The 27,156-nt window shown below is 36.2% G+C and overlaps 1 protein-coding gene across 5 annotated transcripts in view; it reads left to right on the forward strand.

Annotated features, from left to right (window-relative positions):
* LOC127630005 (arf-GAP domain and FG repeat-containing protein 1-like) overlaps positions 1-21,989 on the forward strand; it is a 36,666-nt gene extending 14,677 nt beyond the window's left edge. Inside the window, exons 2-14 of one of the 5 annotated variants that reach the window (XM_052107368.1) lie at positions 2,717-2,810; positions 5,650-5,765; positions 6,523-6,676; positions 7,257-7,416; positions 11,655-11,771; positions 12,623-12,829; positions 14,622-14,781; positions 14,865-14,941; positions 15,433-15,537; positions 18,537-18,584; positions 19,668-19,817; positions 19,949-20,034; positions 20,874-21,987. In XM_052107368.1, coding sequence (XP_051963328.1) covers positions 2,717-2,810; positions 5,650-5,765; positions 6,523-6,676; positions 7,257-7,416; positions 11,655-11,771; positions 12,623-12,829; positions 14,622-14,781; positions 14,865-14,941; positions 15,433-15,537; positions 18,537-18,584; positions 19,668-19,817; positions 19,949-20,034; positions 20,874-20,933 — 1,534 coding nt within the window. In that variant the 3' untranslated portion in view covers positions 20,934-21,987. Of the gene's footprint in view, positions 1-2,716; positions 2,811-5,649; positions 5,766-6,522; positions 6,677-7,256; positions 7,417-11,654; positions 11,772-12,622; positions 12,830-14,621; positions 14,782-14,864; positions 14,942-15,432; positions 15,538-18,536; positions 18,585-19,667; positions 19,818-19,948; positions 20,035-20,873 lie in introns of all 5 variants that reach the window. The other 4 variants (XM_052107371.1, XM_052107370.1, XM_052107369.1 and 1 more) reach the window with 4 other exon arrangements.
* Positions 21,990-27,156: the final 5,167 nt, after the last annotated feature.

Genomic DNA, 27,156 nt, shown 5'->3' on the forward strand with positions numbered 1-27,156 from the left:
ACACGAGAGAATAGGGGCGAGTAAAAATATAGATTTTTCCATTGCATCGCAGTCTTCATTTGAACAACCTTGATATCGATTATTACATCCCAAGATCATTTTGTTTTTACACTATGCTCAACCAAAGTCCTGGCGAAACCTTTTACTACAGTGCAAGGAAATCACTCGCATTAGCAACCAAATTTCAAGCCATGCGACTAAAATCTTATATTTTTGGCAACTGGCTGGCATAATTGTATAGTATAGTGGTGGAGTATTCAGCAGTGAGATCCTTTCACTGCCGCGTGTTGAGTGAATGTTGTTCCGTGTAATGCATGTCTAAAGACAAGATTCACGTGACCCATTTGTCATAGAATAATGTCTCTTTTAATACCCTTTCTGTTCACTATGGTCTGTTGTTGGTAAAAAATAAATGAATAAACATTTCATTCTGAATGCATGGCACAGATAAGATGAAGCGATTTGAGTGTCTCATTTACATGTGCTCATCTACAGATGCTCTTTACAGGAATGCCGGGTTTGTTAATGAGATGTGCTGATTTTAGCACGTTCAACAAATCAATGTAAATACTTAAATAGTCAAATTAAACATCTAACACAAAATAATATACTAAATATAATATTTATTGATTGAATACACAATTTTGACATTTATGGTCTTACCTAAATAGTAACATTTATATTTTCATAATGTACCTAGTTAGAAAGTCCCCTGTTTGATTAACAGCACTATCTGGTAGATAATTTCTTTCATTTCTTTCATATGTAAGCAAAAGGTACAGCATAACTGAAATGTACTCCTATGAATCGATATCAAAACAATCAAAATTAAATCTCATTGAGAGCTTGGGAATCGAATTGGGAAATCTGTATCAATACCAAGTCCTAACGGAGAACCAATGGTGTTTGGCATCAAAAGCATTGAGGTGCCGGTTTTGTTCGAAGATTATAAATGAATAACGACTGAAATTTTTGGTCTGTTCGTCACAAAAAGCTTTTGTGTGGCTTCTGAAGACTTGGAATATAGCCATAGGAGTTTGACAGACCCAGTCCCAATTTACTTTCATTAAATGGAAAAATACAGCCAGTTACCTTTTGAGTTCATGCAAGAAAGATAGTCAAATGGGTCTGGAACAATATAAGGGTTAGTAAATGATGACAATGATCATTTTGAGTGAACTATTTCTTTAACTATCCAAATGGACTTGCTCCTTGTAACAATTATGTTGCTAATCTGGGTATATGACATCATTAGATAAGGAAGAATTCAGGAGAACGAAAAAAAAAAATACACTCATAAGAGAATTGGAGGAAGTGTGTCCTGTAGTATATGCACACAAATCCCTAGAGAGCAAATTTGAGCATGTTAACAGGGTAAATAAGGGAAGGAAACAGGGTTTCTAATGGGCAGCTTGCATACACGTGATTACTCAAAGATCAAGTGTTCAAAGATCATGGGTCTGTGGAATAAACACACATACACAGATATGTGAGGTCACACACAAACATATTTAGTTGCACATCGGATTATTGGATGGTCCCCTTCTAAAACCATCTTTTTTTGCATTTAATTATTCCTCCAAGTCCTACCAGGAAGTTCCTACTTTAGAGTTCAGAAATCGTAATTACAAATGTGAAAAAATTGACTCATTTGAGCAATTACATGTTTCTTTTGCTCCCTTTTCACTTTCCAACAAAGACAGGAAACTTGTATTAACACTAGTACAACAAAATGAAGAGCAAAGGATGTGCTTTAGGTGTTTAATGGAGTGCAACCATCTAGTTCCGGAAGTAATTATCCCATTTATTTTCTATTGGCAAATGTTTTTAACGATAACTTCTACATCTTTAAAGACAGACCTAACGTGAGTTCCGAGGTTACCGTTGACAAAATCATCGTTGTTAATCTTTGCTATACATTTCTATTGAAGCCATCAGTCTGCATGATAAAATAATATATTTTTTTTATTGATTTTAAAAGCATGTTTAATAGCAGAATTACTGCAGACCAATACGCATGACACACTCCAGATGACACAATTAAGTCGGTCTACCTACACTCTCAAACTAGGACACTTGTATATTTGGATCTTAATATTTTGCGATACACTAAAAATATATTGTTTCTATACTTGAAATCAACATGTTTGTCAATTGTTTTAGATTTTTCCATATTTTTTTATTTGATTCACAAAGTCATTCACAATGCCTCATGGGATTGTATTTCTTCACCTTATTAAATATGTTAAGTACACAGTCTTGATCATGACCGTCTTTTTGTCTGATTTTCAAATATTTTTTGCTTCAAATTAAAATTTGTAATGTTGTGTGTCAACTCAGAATTGGTTGGTTTGTTTCCCACTGGTAAATACATTATTATAGTGGCATTCTTGTGTGCTTAACTCAAAAATAAGATCATTCTAATACGGCTTGAAGGCAGAATGAGCTCACCTCTCTTTTTACATTATCGGTCTCTCCCACGCCCCATAAACAAGTGCACTTCCATTCTCTCAGCGCACACACTCAGCGAGGTGCCAAACAGTCTGACCTTGTTGTCCTTGTCCTAGATTTGTGTGTAATAAGCAGGTTTTTTTTTATGAAGAGTTAGGAGAGAGAGAGCAGAAAATCTTATTAACACTACAGGCGATTTACAACACATTATTTAATTAACCCGAAATCCATTTGTCTAAATATCTCTCTCTATCTCCCCCTTCAGACGAGGCCTCAACCCCCCCCACAGGGTTAAGTCCATCTCCATGACGACCTTCACACAACAGGAAATAGAATTTCTACAGAAGCATGGAAATGAGGTAATTGATGAGGGCATTGTTGAAAGAATGCGTGGTGTTTTATTGACCTGGCGAATGTGTCATTATCTGTGTGGACTGTTTGCACCGGTATCTGGACGCCAATGAGTTTATAATTTGCAGGGTAACGGTCAAACATTTATGATAAGATAACAGGAATTTCTGGGGATTTATTTTCACCTTGAACATGTGTTAATAACAAACTGAAAAACATTAAAAAAAAAAAAACAGTTTGTCAATTTGTCTAAAGATACTACAGTAATAGTGCTTGTTTTTTGTGATTCTCACGAAACATGTCAAGAAAATATCCTGCAAATATTGCGGACCGCAAAATCAAAAAATGTAATTTTGCTCTTATGAAAATGAAGCCTAAATTTAGGACCATTTAGATTTTTTTACATTATTTCATGACAGTTATGCAGATATTACCCTCAATTCTCATTACCACTACATATTAATGCAAGTATAAATACTTTACATTTACTATGACAATATGTAAAATATTTGTCATAGTAGTATTCTCTTGGTACTGCCTTTCATTTTTGTTTATTTTAATTAAAACATCATTGTAGAGTTGGGTGAAAAAACAACTTAACATTCCTGGGATTTTTCCCTGTTCTCGTGAGGCCTGATTTACGAGGATGAGTTGGAAATGATGTGCGCGTGCCAAGAAGAGTCTTATTTAAACCTTGTCTCATTCCACATGCACTCAATAAACCCCCATTAAAAGCCATAATGAATTTCAGGATGAGCTCTTTGCATGTGTGCACACATGGTTTTTGTTTTATCAAGTTGTTTTATGTGGTTCCACTGAGGTTCTCTCGCCTGATCACACTGCATTCCTTCTAAACTTATATACTTTGAATATATCAGGTATTACCTTTCACATTATTGAATAAGATTCCTATTCAGGGACCTGATCCTGGTTTATAAAATAGATTTATTACGAAAACATTTTAAAAGTGGGCTCACATTGACTGATACAGTCACAATGGAGAATAATTAGTTTATACAATATATGAAATGCCATATGTGATTAAAATTAACAGAAAAAGGTTAACACTTTTCTGAAGTGGTTATTTTGAATAAGCATTTTCTAAATTTGTTACTGAAAGCATCTTGCTGTCCCACAAGTATTTCCCTAAATTGACATTTTGCCCTGTAACTGTTGTTCTTATATTTACACGCCATCTCTTTAACAACCCTGTGGGCCTTTTACCCCAAATAACTAGTTTACCGCCCAAAATATTTATTTTAATCAAAACAACCTTCTGTTTTTATTTATTTTCACACAATGTTCCATCAATATCCAGTTATAAGACATGATTTTATTTTACATATACTGACCAGAAAAAAGGCACATTTTACTTGAGATGCTTAACCCAAAAATGAAATTGTTGTCATAATTTACTCACCCTCTTGTTGTTCCTAACCTGTATGACTTTTTTTCTTTCTCGCCATTTACTTTCAATGCCTCGTTTTCTTCCAGTCATTCTGCCTAACATTTTCATTTGTGTTCTACATGGTTCTGAACTTGAAGGTGAGTAAATGATGACAGAATGTTTGGGTGAAATGTCCCTTTAAAACCAAAATGGCAGTTTAATGAATGAACTGCAGTCAGTTGCATTTTTAAAGTTTCTTTTGTGGCACCTTCTCTATTGGATTTCAAAAAGTTAGGAAAAAGCTTTAAACAACTTTGGCGAGAGATGCCCAGAATGTCATCTCTTATAATGTAAACAAGTAAGGTCTTGTGGTCGTGTGACAACAATGTTGAATGCTTCAGTTTAAAATGTTTATTAAACATAGTATAATTATTATACGTACATCATTGTGAGGTATTGTGAACTTGTAGCATACTATAGTTTAAAACCTTTATTGTTGCATGTGGCATAGTGCATGAGCTATTTCAAACTTGTATACAGGTACATACTGTGCTGTAGAACAGTATGATGTTTGTATTTTGGCCTAAAATTGTCGGTGCTCTTCTGGGTCAGGTTTTTTTTAAACTTTTTATCACTTAAATGACCCTGTTTAGGCCTGTTTTGGACCAGCACATCCAATTTACAAAAAATATTCATGCATTAAGATTTGTACAAGTGAAGTGATAATGTGTGTGTGTCCTCACTCTGGTGTTGCAATACATTATTAATAAGTTACCACAGTTTTGAAAGTGTTAAGTGGTTTTTTTACGCACACTAATGCATGTTTGTATTGATTGTGTCTAAATGGAGGCACTGTCTTAGCTGATGTGAAGTGCACACACAAACACACGCGCACACACGATATTGGCCAAAGTGAGATGTTTTGCACCCAGGACGTTTGGCTCACAATGAAGACTTATTTGAATATTTGTTTAAATATAGTCTTCTGTTTCATGTGTGTGTGTGTTCGTGTTCAAAAGTGAGCCCTTTAGTATGAATGACTGCATTGTAAGTACAATTATTTTTTTTAATTTTCTTTGCTTCCGGGTGTGTGCGCGCACACGTGAGGCAGCAAGAAAGAGATACTCTCTGTCTGAAAGACTTGTCTGTTTGACCTCTCTCTCTCTCTCTCTCTCTCTCTCTCTCTCTCTCTCTCTCTCTAATAAACGGATAATTAAGATGACTTGAGTCATTCTTAAAGACCCCAGAAAATCTAAATAGGAGTTTTGTGACTATTCCATCTCTACTCCATTTGAGGCATCAATCTTTCTCTAAAAAACTAAAAAAATTGACCAAATATATTGATGAATCATCTTACACTCATATCCACATTTTGTCTAATTAAATGCTCCTTTATAGAAAGATGTCTAATAGTCTGTGTCTCTCTCTTGTGTCTATGTTTTTATTCTATGCATATGCAGGGATGCAAACAGATATGGCTCGGTCTCTATGAAGACAGAACCTTGGCCATCCCAGACTTCAGAGAACCTCAGAAAGTCAAAGAGTTTCTTCAGGACAAATATGAGAAGAAGCGATGGTGAGGAGGAACAGACTATGTTTGTTTTGTTACATTACTTGACAGTTTAGGCTTCACTTATATAGATTAAATGCACAGGTGTTTTTTACTGTTGTAGTGTGTGTCATGGGAATTAATTTCCTGATATTTGCTGAAACTTTCATAGTGTTGTCTGTGCATGTCTAGAGTTAGATTTGCATAGGCAAAATTTTTGTTGTTTGTTTGGGAGTCATAAAAATAAAAAATAAATGCCTCGCCATGTATTTGCATGGAATACTGTAAAGTGTGACGTGCTATATACTCTTTAACTGAAAATATTTTAAAATGCATTTAGCTTATTCTTTTATAATTGTTATGCTTGCAGTTATAGTATTATGACCTCATATGAATTGAAACAGTACATGGAATATTTGTACATTTAAATAATTTGTCACACCACTGGACCATTAACCCTGAAAGGTTTTTGTATCCTGGGGATACAAAAATTTAAAAGGATGCAGAGAGGAGCAATGATTGAGTTGGTAAAATATTTCTGAACCTTTTTGCAAAGGGGGTCCTTGCAAATACTGAGGACATACATGCAAATATGACTGACACTTTGTATATAAAGTCTGGCATCAACTCACAATATTTATCTAAGAGTAATAAGGCAAATTTTTTTTGAGAAGGCAGCTGACCTCGAGGAATCTACAGAGGAACTGAAAAAGAAAGATAACATGCATTAAATCTATATCTTCAATAATATATAAAATAATATGTCTTTGTTTCTTTCTCTCAGGTATGTTCCTCCAGAACAGGCTAAGACAGTTCACGCATCCATCTCTGGTTCATCTGCTAGCAGTACCAGTAGCACTCCAGAGGTTCGACCTCTCAAAACTTTACTGGGGGAGTCAGTGCCCAGTTTACATCTCAACAAAAACACACCCAGCCAGGTAACACCTTAAACCACTGACATGTACAGCATCAAATAGTGTTCTAAAGTCAACATGAAATCAAATTGGACACAATGGTCTGAATATTTACATTCTTAATTCATGTTCCTTGTCTTGTTGTGCTCGATACATTAGTGCAGAAAAAAAAAGAATGGTTTCCTTTGTGTAATCTTTCATTTAAATGTAATAACATTGCTCTGCCTCTGAAACGACTTTCCTTTTCCACTAAGGCCACGTTTGAGGCTCCATTCTGGCATGAAACGCCCACTTTTCATGATCCAATCAATTCTCAATGTATCAAATGAAGCCCCGCCATACATTTACATTCTGTTTCACTGGAAATATGTTAAGAAAGTCAAATAAGTTGGGAATCCGATTTCATGGTGACTTTAAATGATATAATGTGTCAAGGATTAGCTGTAAGCAACCATCAGTCCTGAAACAATGTTCATAATTGACACATATGAACTCAAATATTTTTCTCTAAAAAGTTAATCTTGACTGAGGCTTTTTCTGGATTTACATACGTTAAACTCCTGTTTTTTTTAAACTTTTTAATTTTTTTTCTGTTTCCTTTCAGTCTCCAGTTGTGTCACGCACTCAGCTGACCCAACAGCAGTATCAGGAAAGGAAGTTCGATCTGCTCAGCGATCTGGGTGGCGACATTTTCGCGCCACCACACTCGCAGTCCACAGGCAACGCAAACTTTGCTAACTTTGCACATTTCAACAGTCATTCGGGTGAGGACACACTCACACATACGCTAACAAACTGGGTGATGTATCAAATATTCACAATATTATCTCAATTATTTTCCTGGTGATATAAGATTAAGCAGGGTCATAAATATTGTGATAACTGTAGTGTGCTTTTTATTTGGCCACTACGATTCCTAAAGAGTGTGTCATTAGACTAAGATCACAATCTTTCAGTGCCGCACAATTCATCAAAATAACATCAAAATCTCATTTTGTCATATGTGTTTATTAAACCGCAAATAAATGTAATGAATACATGATATGTGTGCACATTAGGTAGAACAGGTGACGAGCTGTTCTGTGTGCATGTGCGAAGCAAATGAAAAGGATTTCACCACATTTGTAACGAGCAAAATATACACATAGGTGGGAATTGCTCCTGGTAAAAGTGTCGGTTATTTGCACGCGCTGTCTGCACTGATTTAGCGCCCGATTCACTAAAGAAATTTTGCAGATCAGGCAATGGCGCAAACTTGCTAACAGATCTTGTGGGCTGTAATTATAATAATCTGGCTGTAATAGGGATCATAATAAACCTAATTTACATATAAAGAAGGTGTGTTAGCGTGGAAAGGAATGACATTGACTTAATGTAAGTAAAGATGCAGCACAATTTCATTTCTGATTGCACCTGCTCAAACTAGAGTGTGGGTGGTTATTGAATACAATGAGGCTTTTTGCGCTCAAATACTCACTAAATATTTTGGTGCTGTGGTCTTTGTTCTCATCATGCTGCGTTAGACTTATTAGCAATATTGCAACGGTTACATAAAACCCATGAAATATAAAATCACTAATAGTCTCTGGAGGATAATGATCTTGTATTTTATCAGTTAATGCCTGTAATCTGTTTAAGAGGTAAACATACTATGCAGACTCTCTAACACAATTTTGTAGCTGTTTAGACCATTCCTAACTTATTTGTGAATGTGTGTACGGCTGGAGTGGGATCCCGCTCTATTGCATTCTTGGTGGACATTTCATTTGTACAGTCTTGTTTGCATTTGTGTAGTGTTTTGATTTGTGTCATGTTTAGTAGGTTTTGTTATTTAACCACTTTTTTCATTGTGTGTAAAATGTCTTAATACTGAATCAACATTTACATTTATGGATTTGGCTGGCGCTGTTATCCAAAGTGACTTGCAGTGCATTCAACGTATATATTTGATCAGTTTGTGTGTTCCCTGGGAATCGAACCCATGATCTTGCTGTTGCTAGTGCCATGATCTACCTGATGAGCTACATGAGCGTGTAGGTCAGAAGCATTTCAATGTTGCCAGTTAAAGGTATACTTAATTTTTGCACTTTCAGGATCGGCTCGTGCCTGGTCGACCACGTTGTTTTTGTGAGCATAGTCTTCTGACCGCAAGTGAATGTGAACATGATTGAATCATGCCCACTACAAATTCTTTGTAGAGATGTCATAAAATATCAATATATCGATGATTGATTGGCACGTTATATAGAGATGCACCGATTGCAATTTTCTTCAATTTTCGATTTTTTGCAAGTGTGACCTGTCGATACCGATTTATTTCCAATTTTCTTTCTAAGAACTATTATTGACCACATATACAATCAAAATCTACCTTTCTTCAATGCTAAATTTTATTTTCATAATAAAATAAATTATTAAACATTACAATTTCCCCCAAACTGCACAGGATCTTCTCTCACTTAAACAACTCTCAAAAGAAAGTGCTCTGTGACTGGAAAGAGGTAGAAATAACAATTAACTGCAAATGAATTGGTTTATATAACAGATGTCATTTCCCACTATTTTTATAAATGGACCTTTTTCTCTTTATTACTCGTCTAACAAAACAATTCCAAAGATCTGAAAAACTGAAGTGTCCAATACGCTCAACTTACGTTAGATGTCCAAATATCAGTTGTAAAACTGAGCACTGCTTCGGGAACAGCTTGTAACCATATCTGTCAACACTCCCATTTTTCACAGGAGTCTCCCGTTTAGTTATTTCTCCCGTAATTTGTATGGCCCAAAGCACGTTATATGAATAATCACATCAATATATTATTCCAAGTTGGTCAAGTTGCCAGATCTTGAATGAAATGCATCCTACTCATACAATCGACATTTCATACAAATTACAAATCATTTATGACCACAATCTGGCAACCTACAACCCATTTGTGCTGTTGATATCTGCGCAGGCAGTAGACGCGGGATGTTAAATCAAGCATCACTGGTAGATGGGAGGAGAAGTCTCCGCTGGTGCTCCGGTGAAAAAAACAAAATATACATGTACATTTAACAACAGCTGGAAGTAAGAATTGAATTTCATATCCCGAAGCCATACCGACAATGCCCACACCTTTTGCAATGTGTGTCGCACTGATTTTAATATCGGACACGGTGGGAAAAATTATGTTACTCAGCACATTAAATCACAATGGCACAATTTCTATAGTATTTAGCCTGCCTCTGCTATCCAGCACCCCACTTCCCCTCACCTGGATTTGTGTACCCAAATGTTGACAGATAATGTGTGTGACATGACACGAGATTAAACGACTCGGGCAACGTGACGTCGGAAAGTACCTCCTACTCTGTATTGAGGAAATTTATCAGATTTCTGAAGCCTCTGTCCTCAACTATGGAGAACGGCTGGTCATCCAGGGCCATGAATTCCATAATTTTCCTCGTAATTGCTTTGGTCTTTTCGCTGCTCATTCCAAGGAATGATAGGAGAGGCTGCTGACTTGTGACTGGCTCTGAGCTCTGGCTAGCTTTAGCCACTTTCACTTTTTAGCTTTTTTTTTAAAATGGGCATTTTCAGCTGGGTGATGGTGTTTTAAATGTCTAATTTTTAATAATGTCTAAAGGTTTGTTGATCCGAAAGTTATTGTGGTGGTTCCCCCACGGTTTACTTTGGTCTTACAATTATTACACATTTTGAACTTTGTTTTCTTCACTCACAGTGAAGATCTTCCACGCCAATGACATGTTTACATGCAGCTGTGACATTATTGCCTGCGCTGCTGGCAACAAAACGGACCGGCTTGGAGTCAGAAAGACGCGGTTACCGGTCCGGGCCGAGCATGCGGAAAATCGGCTAATTCCGGTCCCTGGCCGGTTGATCGGTGCATCTCTAACATTATATTATCTATACTTTTGAGTCATAGATATTTTAAAATTTGCCAACATTTCAATTAGAAGCCCAATTCGCATGCTTTCAATTCAATCAGTTGGCCTCTGTTTAACAGTAGCATTGGGAGACCATAAGAGGGCGATATAATATGCATTTCTCTCTCACACACACTGGACGAGTTGATGTTGTGCAGGAGACAGCAGTCCAAAGAAACAAAGGTTTTTGTACTTCAAGAACGAACAAAGTGACGTTGATGAGTTGGTTAGTTTATGAAGCTGGTGAAACGGCACAAACTGAACGATTAGAAATGGCAACATTTAATTAGCAATTTCTCTGTATGTACCCTTGGATAGGTCTTTCATTCAAGCTGATAAACCACAAAACAACATATATGTAACTGAAAATAGGCTCTATGAAAGATACTTGTTCACAATAGATCATCCAGTGATGGCTAAAGTTGTCTTTGTTCTATGATATTGATGATAATGATTTTGGTTGAATTTAATAGAAAACTATGCAACCTGCACTCTGTGGCACTTCAGAATGTTGACGCTGAGCGTTGGTGGAGTGTGCGTACCTTTTTTGGAAGACAAAGACTATTGTGCTACGAGCAGCCATATTTATATTTGAAAAAAATCCTGATTTAAATGTAAATAACATTACATATATATATATATATATATATATCAATAATCATTGGGAAAATCTTCTGATTATAGACGTGTGAAAAAGGCATCGATCCCAATCCTACTACTTTGTGATTTTCTTTTAGTTCAGTCAACAGCAGGGGTGTTGGAGTGTCAGCGACGTGCACGGGTAAAGAAAATCTAGGTGGCGTATGGTCAAGCAATTTGTGTCACACATACTATGCGTCGAGTGTCCACGTTGTGGATTGCTCCAAGTATAAATTGTCCTAACGAGGTCAGCCAAGTTTAAAAAAAATGGGTTTAAAGATTAAAAAGTGTGAATTTTGCTGTGTTGGTGTCCTGACATGGCAGAATTTACCTAAACCTTGGACATTTGTATCACATAGATTCATTCCTGTTCCACTTTCATTCCTCATCCCATTTTCTGTTTTGTTTGTTTGTTTGTGGTGGACCCCAACAGCACAGAATGCTAATGCGAATGCAGACTTTGCGAATTTCGATGCATTCAAAAGTCCTTCTCCGACTGCAGCGACAATTCAGTCAGCACCGCAGGCCCCATTTCAGCCCACACAAACAGGTATAACACACACACACATCCACAGCCAGGCATATGAGCATCCACAAACATAATTTACCTCAAACCTTGAGAAAACCCCATTCTCTAGAAATGGTGCCTTATCCAAGCTGTGGTGTTTAAAATTATCAGCAAGATCTATATATTTGTTTGTGTGTCTAGGTTTCATTGTTTTGTTGCACAATTCCATTTTCCATTTTTTTCTAACCATTCCTCCATTTTGTCATTGGGTTGTTCAATTTATGCAAATTATGATTTAAAAAAAAATATAATTTAATGCAAGGGTATAATTGTTTGATTTCTCAACAATAATGCCTGATAATGTGAAACGAAGTATCCAAATCCTCACTACATAGCTTGGCTTGCCTTATTTTTCTTCTCTCTTACTTTTTACTTTAGTGTACATTTTAATGTACATCTGTGCTGCCTTTATTCCTCTGTACCTTTTTAATTTCTGCATTTTCCTTGACATTTCCACGCTGTCATTCGCTCATGTTCTGTGCGTACATCTGTGTACAATGCTCTCCCATGTAGTCGCATTGTGGATGAGTTTAACTCAACGCTGCCCCCACTGGCCATGCACAGCATATGTGTTTTTGAAGGAAATGTTTTTTTCTCAAGCTTTAGCACTCAATCTAAATATTCTGATCTGTTCCATGGTTAAAGCGTGCTTGTGCCACCTTTTTGTGTAAAATCCGATTTCCTTTGAATAGCTCCTCAGACATTCCTCTGGGATGTCTTTCCCAATCTGAAGGACACTCTTAGTCTCTCTCTCTCTCTCTCTCTCTCTCTCTCTCTCTCTCTCTCTCTAATATTTGCTCTAACTTCTAATCTTTTTTCTGTCTCTTCCACAGGTAGCTCGTCAGGACTAGCTAACGCCAATTTTGCAAACTTCGATAACTTCCCCAAGTCGTGTAGTGCAGAATTCGCCTCATTTAGCTCAAACCAGAGTAACTCAGTGGGTGAAGGGCATAAAGCGGAAGCAGCCAGTGTCCCTGCAGACAGATACTCAGCCCTTGCAGACCTTGACAACATGTTCAGCTCCACCAAATCTGAGCCGAGTATGTTTTCTGACACTTTTACACCTCGTCCTAGCTACACGTGATCATTTTCGATTGTCAATTAATTTGTTAGACCTCATGGAAAGCAAAATCACAGACATGCAGAAAATATGTCATGTTCAACTATTGGGCCTCATTTGTGAAACGAGCAATTTTGTTTAGTAAATTGTTCCTAAATGTGTTCTTATGAAAATTGTTGCTTTTGAATTGAATGCAACAATTTATGTATGAATTATTATATGAATGATTTACTAGGAATTTGTTTTCATGAATAAGACCCACGTGTACGTGGATCAGGTTTTTGGATCAATACATTTTCACTGTAGGTGGGGTTAACTAGCACAAAGCGATGAAAATGGAAACCTCAAGACTGGTTGGAACAGAAATTCAGACTTAAATGAGGAGATGTGACTTGTCATTTAACTCTTCATTGCAGTAATTTTTAGATTGTCGTCACTCTTAAAACCTCTGAAATGTTGCATCTATAAATTCATAGCTATCCAGCCTATTTATTTGTCAAATATCATTGTTACCACTTATTATTTATTTATTAATTATTTTGTTTGTATTGTCCAGCCATGGCTAAAAATAAGTCTTTAGTCTTGCCACGACAATAAAACAACTGCACATACTTCACACCAGAAAATTACATACAATAAATACAGCATAAAATACAGACCATTAAAGAAATCAAGCATTTTAAGACATAAAGAGAACATCAAATCAGTATGATGCCGTTTACAAGTGATTGGTAATTGATGTCTGGTGGGCATGACCTTTTAAAACAAATTTTATTCAGACATTAGGCTAGTTGATTATGAAAAATATTTAATCATGCTACATGGTACATTTAAAATATGATCATAAATATACAAAACGTTTACTTTATACTTCGGTTGGTCATAATTTTTTTTTATTATTATTATTTAAATGTGTACATGGTAAAATGTACATTTTTGTGTGTGAATATAATTAGTCAAATTTTTACAGGTATATATCTTTGATACATATACATTATATGTATATATGCCGTAAAATCAGTGGGGGTAAAGTCTTGAGGCATTTTCCAGTGGACTTTTGTTATTGTAGGAATAAATGGGCAGATTCAATATATATCAAGCTTTATTGACAAGAGAATGTTAATTGTACATTGCGAATGCATTTTAAGACACTATACACTAAACAAATTTAGTTTCATTTGATAGTTTAAAATCTCAAAACTGTTATTTTCTCTGGCTGTTGTTCTGTCTCTAGCACACACTCTTGCGCGCTTTCGAGTTTGACACAGGTTCAGATGACGGACAGCAAAAAACAAAAATGTCAGCTTGCCCGTATCTCACCCACACCTGGCTCACTGCTTGCAGGTGACGTTTTTATGCGTTAAACAGTCAACTATTAATCGCAGAAATTGTTTCAATATATGTTAAATTTGTTATCCCTAAAAAATAGCTTTGCACATCCTTAAAGCCATTCAGGAAAAAAAGCTAGATAGAGCACAACAAATAGAACAGGATGCAGGTGTTTCAAGATGCGTTTGTTTACATGACACGGAGTCTAAAAAGCACAAGGCCCCTTCGCAAGATGCTGGAAAAAACACCAAGATATAACAGAAGCTAGATAAAGGCTGGTGAGGACCTGGTGTTACAGTAGATTATGTTTGTTGCTGTTTGGATTTTAATTTGGATTTTGTTTGAGAAAGGAAGGAGAGAATGTATAGTTGTGTAGCTTAGATAAACTCCTCCCAATGTGTTGTGATTGTGACTGTGTCGAAATTGTTTCTTTATCCATATAGGTGCGAATTCTGCCCCTCCATCTGCAGGTGTGGGTCCACCCCCTCCACAGGCCACTGTGCATGGTTCTGACCGTTACACTGCTTTAGGTCAACTGGAGAACATCTTCAACACCTCAGCGCCAAACATCGGCGGCTACAACACTGCCACTACAGCACAAGGGTGAGAAGACGTCTCTTTCCCCCTCTTTCTTGAGTATCTCGGTCACTGCTGTGCTACACCCTCTTTCTTGTTTCTCCTTTCAGGTCTATGTTTGGATCCTCTACTGTTCCTCCAGCACAAACACAACAGGGCAATCCCAGCATGCCTCAGGGTTTTGCAGGTAATGCCATCTTTCACAGATTTAGACCATTGATTCTAAAACATGGGTGCATATTTAAAGCTTGTGTGTTTTTATTCGTTTTTTTTATGTAAAATTTGGTTCTCATATCCCCGCTGAATTTGCACTGTGTGAAGAATCTGTATGGCAGATTTTTTTATTTATACCAAATCAAGCCAATCAAACTAAATGCAGTTATATTATAACAAATTCTAAATTTTTTCAAACTGTAACACGGTATTGATATTTTTCCAAATTTAATAGCCGTAATAATGGCCATTGTAATAATATTAATTATAATGCTAAATGATCAATAAATGGAGAGATAAAGAGACAGCGAGAGACATGGATAGAGATAAAAGGGTCACTTTTCTGATTTGGGGGCCTTACGGAAACACTGGCATAAGAGATTTAATTCTAGATATCTTTCTTGGTATCCTTCATAAAATAAAAAAATAAAAAAAATGATTACAAAGTGTATTTTTACCCAACAGGCATGTCAACGAATCCATTCGTTGCTCCCGTGGCTCCACAGGCCACTCCCACTAACCCGTTCCAGACCAATGGTAGAGCAGCAGGAGTGGGTGTGGCAGCTGCAGGTATGACAGGGCTTCCTATGTCTAAAATCAATCAATCAAAACAACCATTTGTTTACAAGAAAATCCTCACAATTTATTTCAGGCTTTATTTTGGGTGTAGAGAGCATTTAAGACGGTAGAAGCAGCTCTGGTTTTGTGTCTCGTTATTTATTTAACACACCAGAGGGCTTTGTGAACCGTTTTATATGGGTCAGATGCCCCATCTCCCAAAATCCATGCTAGCAGCTAATAGCTTGAGGTTACTCACACATACACACATTTACCAAGAGATACAAGATGCAGTGATACAGTGCAGAAGACTTGCAGAGATTTGTGTGTCTCTATATTCCTGGTGGGGGTGGGGGGTGTGTGTGGGGCTGGGTCGGTGGATGGAAGGAAAAACACAAGACAGAGGTGTCTTCAAATAAATGTGAATAAGCAATTTTAGTCCCATGAAATGAATATTTGGGACAGTCACAAGTGAGAAAAATGTGAGTGAATCTGAAACGGAGGCCCTGTTTATCAGTGATTGTATCAAAAGAGACAGTTAAAGGAAAGTTCACTCAAAAATTCTGTCATGATTTACTAACCCTCATGCTGTTCCAAACACGTACATTTTCTTATGTAGAACACAAAATGAGAATTGCTTAATGAATATTTTGTTTAGTTGTTATTCTAAAAACGTGTATTGTTTCTCACCAAAAACAACGAAAGCTCTCACGTGGAGATGCGTGCCACTGTGCCACTCGCATCTGCTCATGAACGTGCATCATGATTTTTACTTAAATATCAGGTTGTTTCTCACCAAAACCATCATATGGCTTCAGAAGACTTGGAATATGATTCCTAAATTGCATAGACTATTTTTCTGATATTTTGGGGTCTCTTTTTAAGGTTTAAAGTACCACCCTGTCTATACTGGATGTCTACACCCTTTCACACTGCAACCGCTTGAGGCTGTGTTCACTGGACATGTCGAAACAAACATTCTAAAATGTTTCTTTTTGCCAAGAGTACTGCCGACATGTGCAAGGCAAAATGGGCATTTGTTATCGACACGATCATTAATTATAATGGGAGTGCTTTGCTTTTATCAGGTCACGCTTCTCGCATCTGGTGTAGACAGGGTATGTGTAGCTATTTGTATTGAAAAGACAGACAGCAATATTCATTAAAATGTTTGGTCACACTTTATATTAGGTGGCCATAACTACGATGTACTAACATTAAATACATACAAGACTATGTATTTACTGTATAACTACATGTTGTTCTGCAAAGAACCCACATTTGCTGCTACTGAGATTGAGGTAAGGGTAGGTTTGGGAGTAAGGTTAGGGTTAGGGGTAAATTTAAATGTGTTACTACAAATGTAATTAAATGAAAGTACGTTAAATATAATTACAATGCAACAACATGTTTGTACATAGCCATTTGATACATTGTACTTATTAAGTACGTAGTAGTTAAGGCCACCTAATATAAAGTGGGTCCAAATATTTCCTTTTGTGTTACGCATAAGAAAGTGAGTCAAATGGGTTTGGAACGACATTAGGGTGAGTAAATTATGACCGAATTTTCATTTTTGGGTGAAATACAGTATCTCTTTAAAGTGTCATTAACTCCCCCTAGTCCAGCACCAATTGTTCACACCTCAGACTGAAAAAAGGCTCATAAAATGGGTGTGAAAAATTTTTAAAAGATGAGAGGGTAAAGGGGTTGGAAGTGGGTGGACAGGAGGGGGTCAATAGCTTCAACTCACTCACTTCCAAAACACACAACAGAGATGGCTGAATATCACATTAAATGGAGATGAAAATACAAGTGTTTGGGGCACTTTGCTGTATATCAACCATGAGAGACACGTATAAAAAGTGCAGATGCAAATAGTTAGCAAATCTGCAAAAAGATTTTGATGTTTTGTTCAAACTTTTGAGAATGAAGTGAGAACAACACTCAGAGCAGACATTATCTTAATATTTTAGACTTCATGTGAATTCATAGATAACAATTCTTACAAGAAGTGTTTCAGATTTAATATAAGTTAAACTCTATTGACAATGATTGTGGCATTATGTTGATTACCACAGAAAATGCTTTTGACTCGTAACTCTTTTTCTAAAGAAAGCAAATGCATGCAGTAAGACACATACAATGAATTTAACTGGGTCCAATACACAAATTAAATACACACTGTTTTTCAAAAGTAAAGCCACAATATTGAAGCATAATATGCGGTTAACATGATTCTAGTGTGAGAAAATTGCTTGTTTACCTTGTCTGTTAAAGTTATCCAGTATTTAATCTCTTGTCATGATGACGTAATGCAAGTAAACCATGTAGGCCTAAATCCCGTAAACTTTCGTAAGATGTAGAGGAGACAAAAAAGAGAGCTTTGACTGAGATTTTGTTTTTCATAATTTTCTGAACAAGCTGTTGTTATCCTGCCCATGATCAAATGCACGCGAAGACACGATGGATATGCGCGCCATCTAGACAGCCTCCCCTTGAATTTACATTTACATTTATGCATTTGGCAGATGCTATTATCCAAAGCGACTTACAGAGCCCTTATTACAGGGATAATACCCCAGAGCAACCTGGAGTTAAGTGCCTTGCTCAAGGACACAATGGTGGTGGCTGTGGGGATCGAACCAGTGACCTTCTGATTACCAGTTTACCAGTTATGTGGTTTAGACCACTACACCACCACCACACTGAATGACGTATTAGTGTACTCTACTACCAACCACAAATTAAGAGTTTACACACACACGCACCTCATATTTTTTGACGTTGCTTCAACTTTAGTTTTTTTAAACCGGAAGAACGAAATGGCTCAATAAAACGAAGAGAGAAAAAAAAACACTTTACCCTTAACAGTGAAATATAATGAGTGCTACCGCTGTTTTCTGTGATGTGCAGCCTCCACATAGCTGTTAACATCAGAATGTGTTATGGGGTTTCATGACCCTGCGACTGATTCTTTTGTCTGGTTATGTTCTTGCCATGCAACACAGGCATGTTAGGACCCCTGCAGGGCGAGGTTTACCCTGCGACCCTATTTGGTACGTTCATCTTTGTCTTTCGCTAGTTTTTTCCCTTCAACCTCTCCCCTTTAATTTGCATCTCTCCCTTTTCTGCGGCTGTGCCTGTGAAGTAGACTCTTTCCACAAGCAGACTATTGGAAACTAATTTTTCCACAATGCATTAGTTGTGCTTCTGGCCTTTCAACCTGTGACCTCATTAAAGGAAGGTGTGCTTGTGAGCCCTATCATCTGAGGTGTATGACCTCCTAGATGAAATGTCAGCTGTAGAGCATTATTTGTTTGCTCAGCAACATTTTTCCCACAGATTTCTGTACTCAGAATAAAACAAAACCCTAAATATTCTAGATAATTATGGCTTTTTCCATTGAAATATTTGTGTACAGAAAACTGATCCACACACAAGGTGTTGTGGAGTTTTGCTTCCTGTCTGTGTTTGAAGTCTCTAATCCCTGAATTTGTTGGAGTCAAAAATTTAAAGGGAAAGCTCACCCAAAAATTCTGATATTATTTTCTTTGTTGTTCCAAACCAGTATGACTTACATTCCTGTTGAACACAAAAGGCAGAATGACAGCCTCAGACAGCTTTCACATTCATTGATTGAAATGAAAGTGAATGGTGACTTAGACTAACATACTGTCCAACATTTTCTCATATGTTCCACTTCATATGGGTTTGGAACAACATGAGGATGAGTAAATGAAGACAATTAAAGTTTTTGGGTGAACTATCCCTTTAAGGCATTGTGTAGTCTGTTTGTTTTCATGTGTTTTGAGAGAGAACACATGGTTGTTTTTTGTTAAAAGGTTGTCAGTTCCATTTCAAGTGCTTTGATAGAAGTTAATTCCAGTATATTAGCTGTTCAAAAGTATTTGAAATGCAAACTTGCTGAATTGACCATCCATTTTTTTATTTGTGCAAATACACCGATCCGCCACAACATTAAAACCACCTGCCTAATATTGTGTTGGTCCCCCTCGTGCCGCCAAACAGCACCAACACGCATCTCTTAAAGATCTTAATCTCAACTTGCTTTTAATGTTGTGGCTGATCGTGTATGTATCACACGGAGATATTAACATACATCTCTCTGTGTGACATAGCTTCCTTTGGTCCACCATCCATGAGTATGCCAACAGGATTTGGAAACACTGCAGCTTACAATCTTCCCACCAGCTTCAGTGGAAACTTCCAGCCGCCATTCCCTGGACAGCCCTTTACCCAGCCCCAGACATATCCACAGCAACCCAACGGTACGTGTTGAGAGTTGCCCTGGTGTAATAATGTTTTATTGCTGTTTAACAAGCAATTCCACTGATGTGCTGACAGAAATGGCTTTTGTAGAAAATTTCGACACTAACTTTAGCACATTCTCTTTTTCTAGGAGGTTTTGCTGCCTTTGGTCAGGGTAAGGTCACTCAGTTCGGACAGAACATGGCGGCGCCAGGAGTAGCCAACAATCCCTTCCTGGTGTGTTCACATTTTGTCAACATAACAAATTCATGATTGTCTTTGACATAGCAGCCAGTTAATGAATTAATGTGAATTTTAGGTTATAGTGGATTAAAATGTAAATAGACTGTAAAAATTGTGGTGGTTAACCGACATTGGTTTACAGTGGCCAGTGTTGATTATCCATATTTTAGGAACATAAAATTATTCCCAAAAACATACAATCAATAAGATTTAGCTTTAGTGTCAATAGGAAATATACATTTTAGACTCCCAAACTTTCCTTTTGCAAATAGAATAGAATAGAAGAACAGGGTGCCCTGCAACAGATGGCATGGCCCCTCAAAGTCCCCCACTGAACATTGAGTCAGTCTGGGATTACATAAAGAGACTGAAGCAATTTGGCAAAATTACAGCTTGATTTGATAAGTTTTTTTCTTCAAACATAATTTGTCTCATAAATCATCTCAAGTATGCTCATCAATGGCACTTTTGAGTTAGTACTGATTTTTGAAAAAAGTAATTAGCCACAAAACTTTTAGGTGTACTGTGGGACATTTGTAATGTTTAAAACATTTTAGAGAAATGGCTTTGAAAATGTGTTAAAATAAATATTGAAATGGTTTATTTCATTCTGTTTATATTATTATAGTTTTAAATATGTACCAGATTTTAATATTAAACTATGAATTATTTTATAAATATAAAAATTACTACAAGGCTATGAATCAGTAAAATCTGTATATAAAAGACATTTGAAAAGTAGCTAAAATATATCGGCAAGGCCTGGTAAAGATTCCAATTCAGTTTTAATGAGAAAAAAAAAAAAAACATTTTTCTTTCTTATCTCTTTTTAGGCAGGAGCGCCATCTGCTCAGTTTCCTGCAGGAGGATCCTCTACAAACCCTTTCTTATAGCGCACCATTCTCCTCTGCTCCTCCAGGGGGCAACATGTGACTCGTTCGCACCTCTTGCACTGTTTTGTTTCCCCAAGTAGCTTTAAAAACATAATTTCTTAAAGTAGATTTTTATTGGATTTTAAAAACAAAAGACTGAAAAAAAAAAAACTGCAAGGGAATATATATATATATATATATATATGTGTGTGTGTGTATATATTTTTTTAATTATCCTGTCTATGGCAATGTCCATACAAACAAAACTTTGCGGGAGTGTGCGGAGAGAAGGGGCCTTTTTTGTTTTGTTTTTTGTGCTCCTTTTGTTGTTCCTGTGGACTGGGCTGGCGTGGAAATCTTCTGTCCAAAGTGGCAGTTAACTAAGTTATTGCAAACATCTCATTCATAATGCTGCAATCTTGTATATTATTCAATTTTGGGTCTTTGTGCATATCAGTATTTGTATCTTTAACACACACGCATTCATATGCTGCATAGTGTATATGGCGCTGACGTCAGTCATGCTGTGAATAACGTTTTACGTTAAACAACAATGTGGAATCCCTTTTTGACATCATAATGTCACCTTTTTACACTTAAGTCTCAAAACAAGGCAAAAATTAAACATTGTTTTGTTTTTCGATATGAGTTTAAAACAAGACTTTTGGATGTCAATGTTTGAACCTGGCCAGGTGTTAACAACCACTTATGTTACATAACTTTATGTTAATGTGTGTGTATATATAAATAAATGATATATATATATACAATATATATTAAAATTAATTTTACCTAAGAAAAACAGTTATGTTTTTGTATTTTGACTTCTGGTCTTATATTAATGAAATGTGATGACATGAAATGCCATTCGCAACCCCATATTTGAAAAAAAAAAAAAAAGAAAACATATTCAATAAGAAAAAAAGACTGGGCTTGATTTAAACCTTTTTGGAATTGTTTGGATTGTGAAAATTGGGTGTTCCATACCAGAATGGACGAGACCTAAATATGGGTTTGTTTATGATTATGACTGAAGACAAAAATATTGCATTATATAATAAAAGGTCCAAAAAGGAGATATTCAGCATAAATGAATCCATAAAACTCCAGTGATTTAATTGATGTATTCTGAAGCGATCCAGCTGGTTTTATGTGACAACAGACCAAAATACATACAGTGCTGAAATATTCTTCTAAAAGTCTTAATTTTCTGCAGAAGAAAGAATGTCAAACACATCTGGAATGGTATGAGTGTGAGTAAATGAAAATGACAGAATTTTCCTTTTAAGGGTCTTAGAAAAGCCTCTGACTTGTATGTGAGCATCAGGTAACTTCACCTGTGTGACAATGTCCAGATTAAGCCACCTGGTGTCCACCACCACTAAGGTGATGATTGTCTGGAAGTCCAGAACACAGACGCTCAATGTTCAACTCCACTATCTGGAACCTATAAAACAATTTTCAAAGTCATTGCATTAGATAACAAAATTCCAAACCAATTGACATTTGTTTTAAAGCACAAAATGTATGTACAAAATATTCCAAAATAAGTATTTGGAAACTTGTGATTGTTAAATGTTAAATAGTGTTCCAGTGATGAACTTGAGGGGAACTGATCTGAAGGAATATTCCGGGTTCAATACAAGTTAAGCACATTTGACAGCATTATATGTAACAAAGTTAATTACAACAAAAAGTAATTTAGACTTGTCCCTCTTTTTCGAGGTTACAGTGAGGCACTTACAATGAAAGTGAATGGAGCAATTTTTGGAGGGTTTAAAGGCAAATATATTTAAATAATTTTCTAAAAGCACTTGCGTTCATTCTTCTTTGAAAAGTCATGTATTTACCAGGATGGTGTCGTCATGGCAACAAAGTTGCAAAATTGGCTATAACTACACAGAAAAGGTTAGTAAGAGATTTTATCACACTAAAATCATGTTAACATGCATATCTTTAATCATTTGTGGCTATATTTTTTGAAACTGAGGATATTATGTTTTATGGACTGGCCTATTCACTTCCATTCTATGTGCCACACTGAAACCTAGATTTATTTATTTTAAAAATAGCGATGTCAAACGTAGACTAAGACTTTCACTGAAACAACAGCGCCACCTTGAGTAAGAAATAGCATGTATAATATGTGCACACACATAAAGAATACAGGTAATTCACCCTTGTCACACAGAAAATCAATGTGATATAGTATTTATTTGTATGAATATAGTACTCATTTGTCTTGTAATAAACAAAGAAATATATGCTTTGAAAAATAGATGTGAAATAATCATAAAGAAAAGTGACTATTACATATCTCGGGTCTCTATTGGCCCTATAAACTTTTGGTAATTAGGCAGTTATAATTTTTTTATATATTTGTTACACTATTCAGACGAGAATGATTAAGGAATACTAAAGAGGTGTGGGCACAACTCCAAAAAAATGGATGAGGTACAGGGGGTGGAATGAGGTCCCAGGTCACGAAAGACCCGAGGTATGCTTTAAAGGGTTAATACATCCACTAAAAGTGTATTGGGACCAGTTATAAGTAAATACAAAACTGCTAAAGAAAAGTGAAGTTAGTTTTGAGAAATTCCAACTTGTTTTAATAGTTTAAAACAAAAAGGCATTTTTATGTGTGCCATAAAAATGCCTGATATGCCAAATACTTTTAGGGCCAACATGTAAATGTGGCCTTGCATTGTCAGCTTTCAACTTAAAACTAAACGGGCCTAGAATTGAACTCTCAGCATGACATGGGTGACAAGTCCAAAATCTTATCCGTTCAACCAATTAGGGGGGAAACAGCTAGTTAGATAAGAAATTGGACACTTTTGTGAGAGTTTATTATGTAATTAAGCGATTATTGTTTGAGGCAGGGGTATAGTATATTCAGCAGAATTCTGTTCCTTATCAAATTTAACTTCAATACTATGAAAAACATAATCTGAGAACTTTGTGTGTGCATCTGAATTTAACAGCAGTAGGTGTTTTCTCAAGGCTCGACATGGCAATGGTGACGAGCAGCATGTGCAGGCTTTTAAAGATGACGTAACCGCAGTAGCAGACCCAGATGTTGCCACTGAAGACCATAGCGAAGAGAGCACTTACCTCCAGGGCAGACAGAGCACCCAGAGCATCTCACTCAACAGGATCAGTCTGCTGATGAAAAAACAATACCATACACTGCAGAAGCCCCTGTGGTGTGAATAACATTGGAACAAAAATTGCAATGTGATCTTTGAATATAAACATTTCCTTAAAAGTTTAAAATGAAAGTTATTTCTTTAAATAAATTCATATTGCTAATAAAATATCATCCTCTATGAGTACTGAATCTACCTAATATTTGTGTCAGACAGGGGTAGGCATATTCAATTGCAAATCTGCAGAGTAAGTTCAATAAACATCCCATTTTGCCTCAACTAAAAACAGAATCTTAAATGTATCTTGTAGAACTTTTCACTCTACAAACCAAAAGCTCACCTAACAGGTTTGAGATGGTCTCCACTCCTCTGTTGTAAACTGTTAAGTTGCTAGAAGGTTCCACATGTTCCCAGAGCGACTGGACATACTTCACCATCTGGTTGTACCCACATACTGACCAGTAGAGTAGCGTATGAGAGGAGAAACACTGCAGGAAATCCCTCCACAACCGGAGCAGAACTTCATCACAACCCCTAAGACAGCAAGCAATTGCATTCTACTTACATTTTCTAGATTCAGCTGTTTAATGTACTCACTGAGCACTTTATGAGGAACACTATGGTCCTCATAAAATGCCTGGCATTGTCTTCTGCTGTTGTAACCCATCTACCAAAATGTTTTGACTGTGTTGTGTTCGCATTCTGAGATGCTATTATGCTCACTACAGAATGGTTATCTGAGTTACCGTAGACTTTGTCAGTTCAAACCATTCTTGCCATTCGCTGTTGACCTCTCTCATCAACAAGGCATTTCCATTCACAGAACAGCTGCTCACTGGATGTATTTTGTTTTTGGCACCATTCTGAGTAAATTCTAGAGACTGTTGTGGGTGAAAATCCCAGGAGATTAGCAGTTACAGAAATACTCAAACCAGCCCGTCTGACCAACAACCATGCCACGGTCCAAATCACTGAGATTGCATTTATTTTTTTCTCCATTCTGATGGTTGATGTGAACATTAACTGAAACTCCTGACCTGCATCTGATTGATTTAATGCACTGCTGCCACATGATTGGTTGATCTGATAATCGCATGAATAAGTAGTACAGGTGTTCCTAATAAAGTCCTCAGTGAGTGTAATTTCAGTTGGTTGAGATTCATATGGGACTAGTAGATTTATTTGTTTCCTTACAGAAGAGAGTTTTTGAAATATTTGAATTACAGTGATGTGTCGTTTAGTCCTCTTCAGAATGCAGTTACAGATATCACCAAAAATCTGGAGAATTCTTTGAATTTTGTTCTGAACCAAAAAATATAATTTCCACCACATATCAAATTATGTTTTTTTGTAATCATTTTGAGATGGAAATTACAATAAAAAATAAATTTTAAACATTTTAACACAATAAATATTTAAATATATATATATATATATATATATATATATATATATATATATATATATATATTTTTTTTATTTTTTTTATTTTACTCTTGTTTATATTATCATAGATTGTAACATTTAATAGGCTAATTACTATTTTTTTTTTATTTAATTTCTAGGGTAAAACAAAACCTATAGATAAAGGGAATTTGAAATAAATGACAAAGGATTGTAAAAAAGTTTACAAACGTGCTTGTTTTTTTTTTTTTTTTTTTTTTTTTATGGAATATGGTAGGTTTAAAGGGCTTATTTACCCAAAACTTTAAATTCTCTCATCATTTACTCACATTCATGCCATCCCAGATTTATATGACTTTCTTCTCCATGCTGAACACAATGGTTTTTGGAATATTTCATCTCTGTAGGTTTTCACAATGCAAGTGAATAGGTACCAAATTTTGAAGCTCCAAAAGGACATAACATTTAGACAGCATAAAAGTAATTCACATGACTCCAGTGGTTTAAGCCCCGTTGACACCGCCATCTGCATTGTTGCTTGGTGTCACTAGACTCTACGATCTGTGTCACTAGTGAACGTTTCTACTGTTCCTTCTTCACAACTGGCCATAGTAGCTTTTGAAATGCTGATTAAAGATGATATTGCCGATAAAACTAGATATCATTCTAATCTGACTAGGAATCATTTTTCTTGCCTCTAAAAATTAACATTCTCCAGGGGACAGTATTTTATAGATTCTGCATCAGTGCTTAATGCATCATGTCATTAAACAAGACAAACGTTATATCAATATACACTGCCTGGCCAAAAAAAGTTGCATACTCTAATATTTCGTTGGACAATTTTTAGCTTTGAATACGGCTCTCATTCATCATGGCATTGTTTCGACAACCTTATGCAATGTCACAACATTTATTTCCATCCAGAGTTGCATTAATTTTTGGGTGAGATCTTGCAGTGATGACTAACCACTCTGTAAAGTCTTCTCCAGCACATCCCAAAGATTTTCAATGGGGTTAAGGTCAGGACTCTGTGGTGGCCAATTCATGTGAAAATGATTCATCATACTCCCTGAACCATTATTTCATAATTTGGTTTCATGACCACAGGATGCGTCTTTTTGTGGTTGTTTAGGATATGAGAAGCTACAAACTGCATCACTGAGGGTTAAAAGAAGTGTTGCCAGCTGAAACATATTAATCACTGCAATAATGATCCATTCAAATGCTCTTAAGTATCTGCTTATTTAAATCAAACGGCAACTTTTTTGGGGGCCAGGCAGTGTATATATCTAACTAACACAGAATGCAGACATGGTCATTTGCATAAAGTTTACATTTTCTCAACTTGTCTTGTCGCTCCCAGCGGTAATCTCTTTCGCCAGTGGCCACTTAACTCCATGTCTTCTGAAGAGATATGATAAGTGTGGGTGAGAAACAGATCAACATTTAAGTTCTTTTTTTACTCTAAATCTTCACTTTCACTTCCACATTCTTCTTCTATTGTTTTTACCAATTCACATTCTTTGTCCATATTGCAATGCCACCTACTGAGCAGGGAGGCGTATTTATAGTAAAAAGGACTCAATATTGAAGTCCTTTTTACAATAAATTCCATTCCCTCATCTAACGCTTAAAAGTCTCCATGATTAAATGTGTGTCCATGTCATCCTTGTATTGTATGAAACAAT

This window comes from Xyrauchen texanus, chromosome 36 (assembly GCF_025860055.1).
Source record: "Xyrauchen texanus isolate HMW12.3.18 chromosome 36, RBS_HiC_50CHRs, whole genome shotgun sequence".
NCBI lineage: Eukaryota > Metazoa > Chordata > Actinopteri > Cypriniformes > Catostomidae > Xyrauchen > Xyrauchen texanus.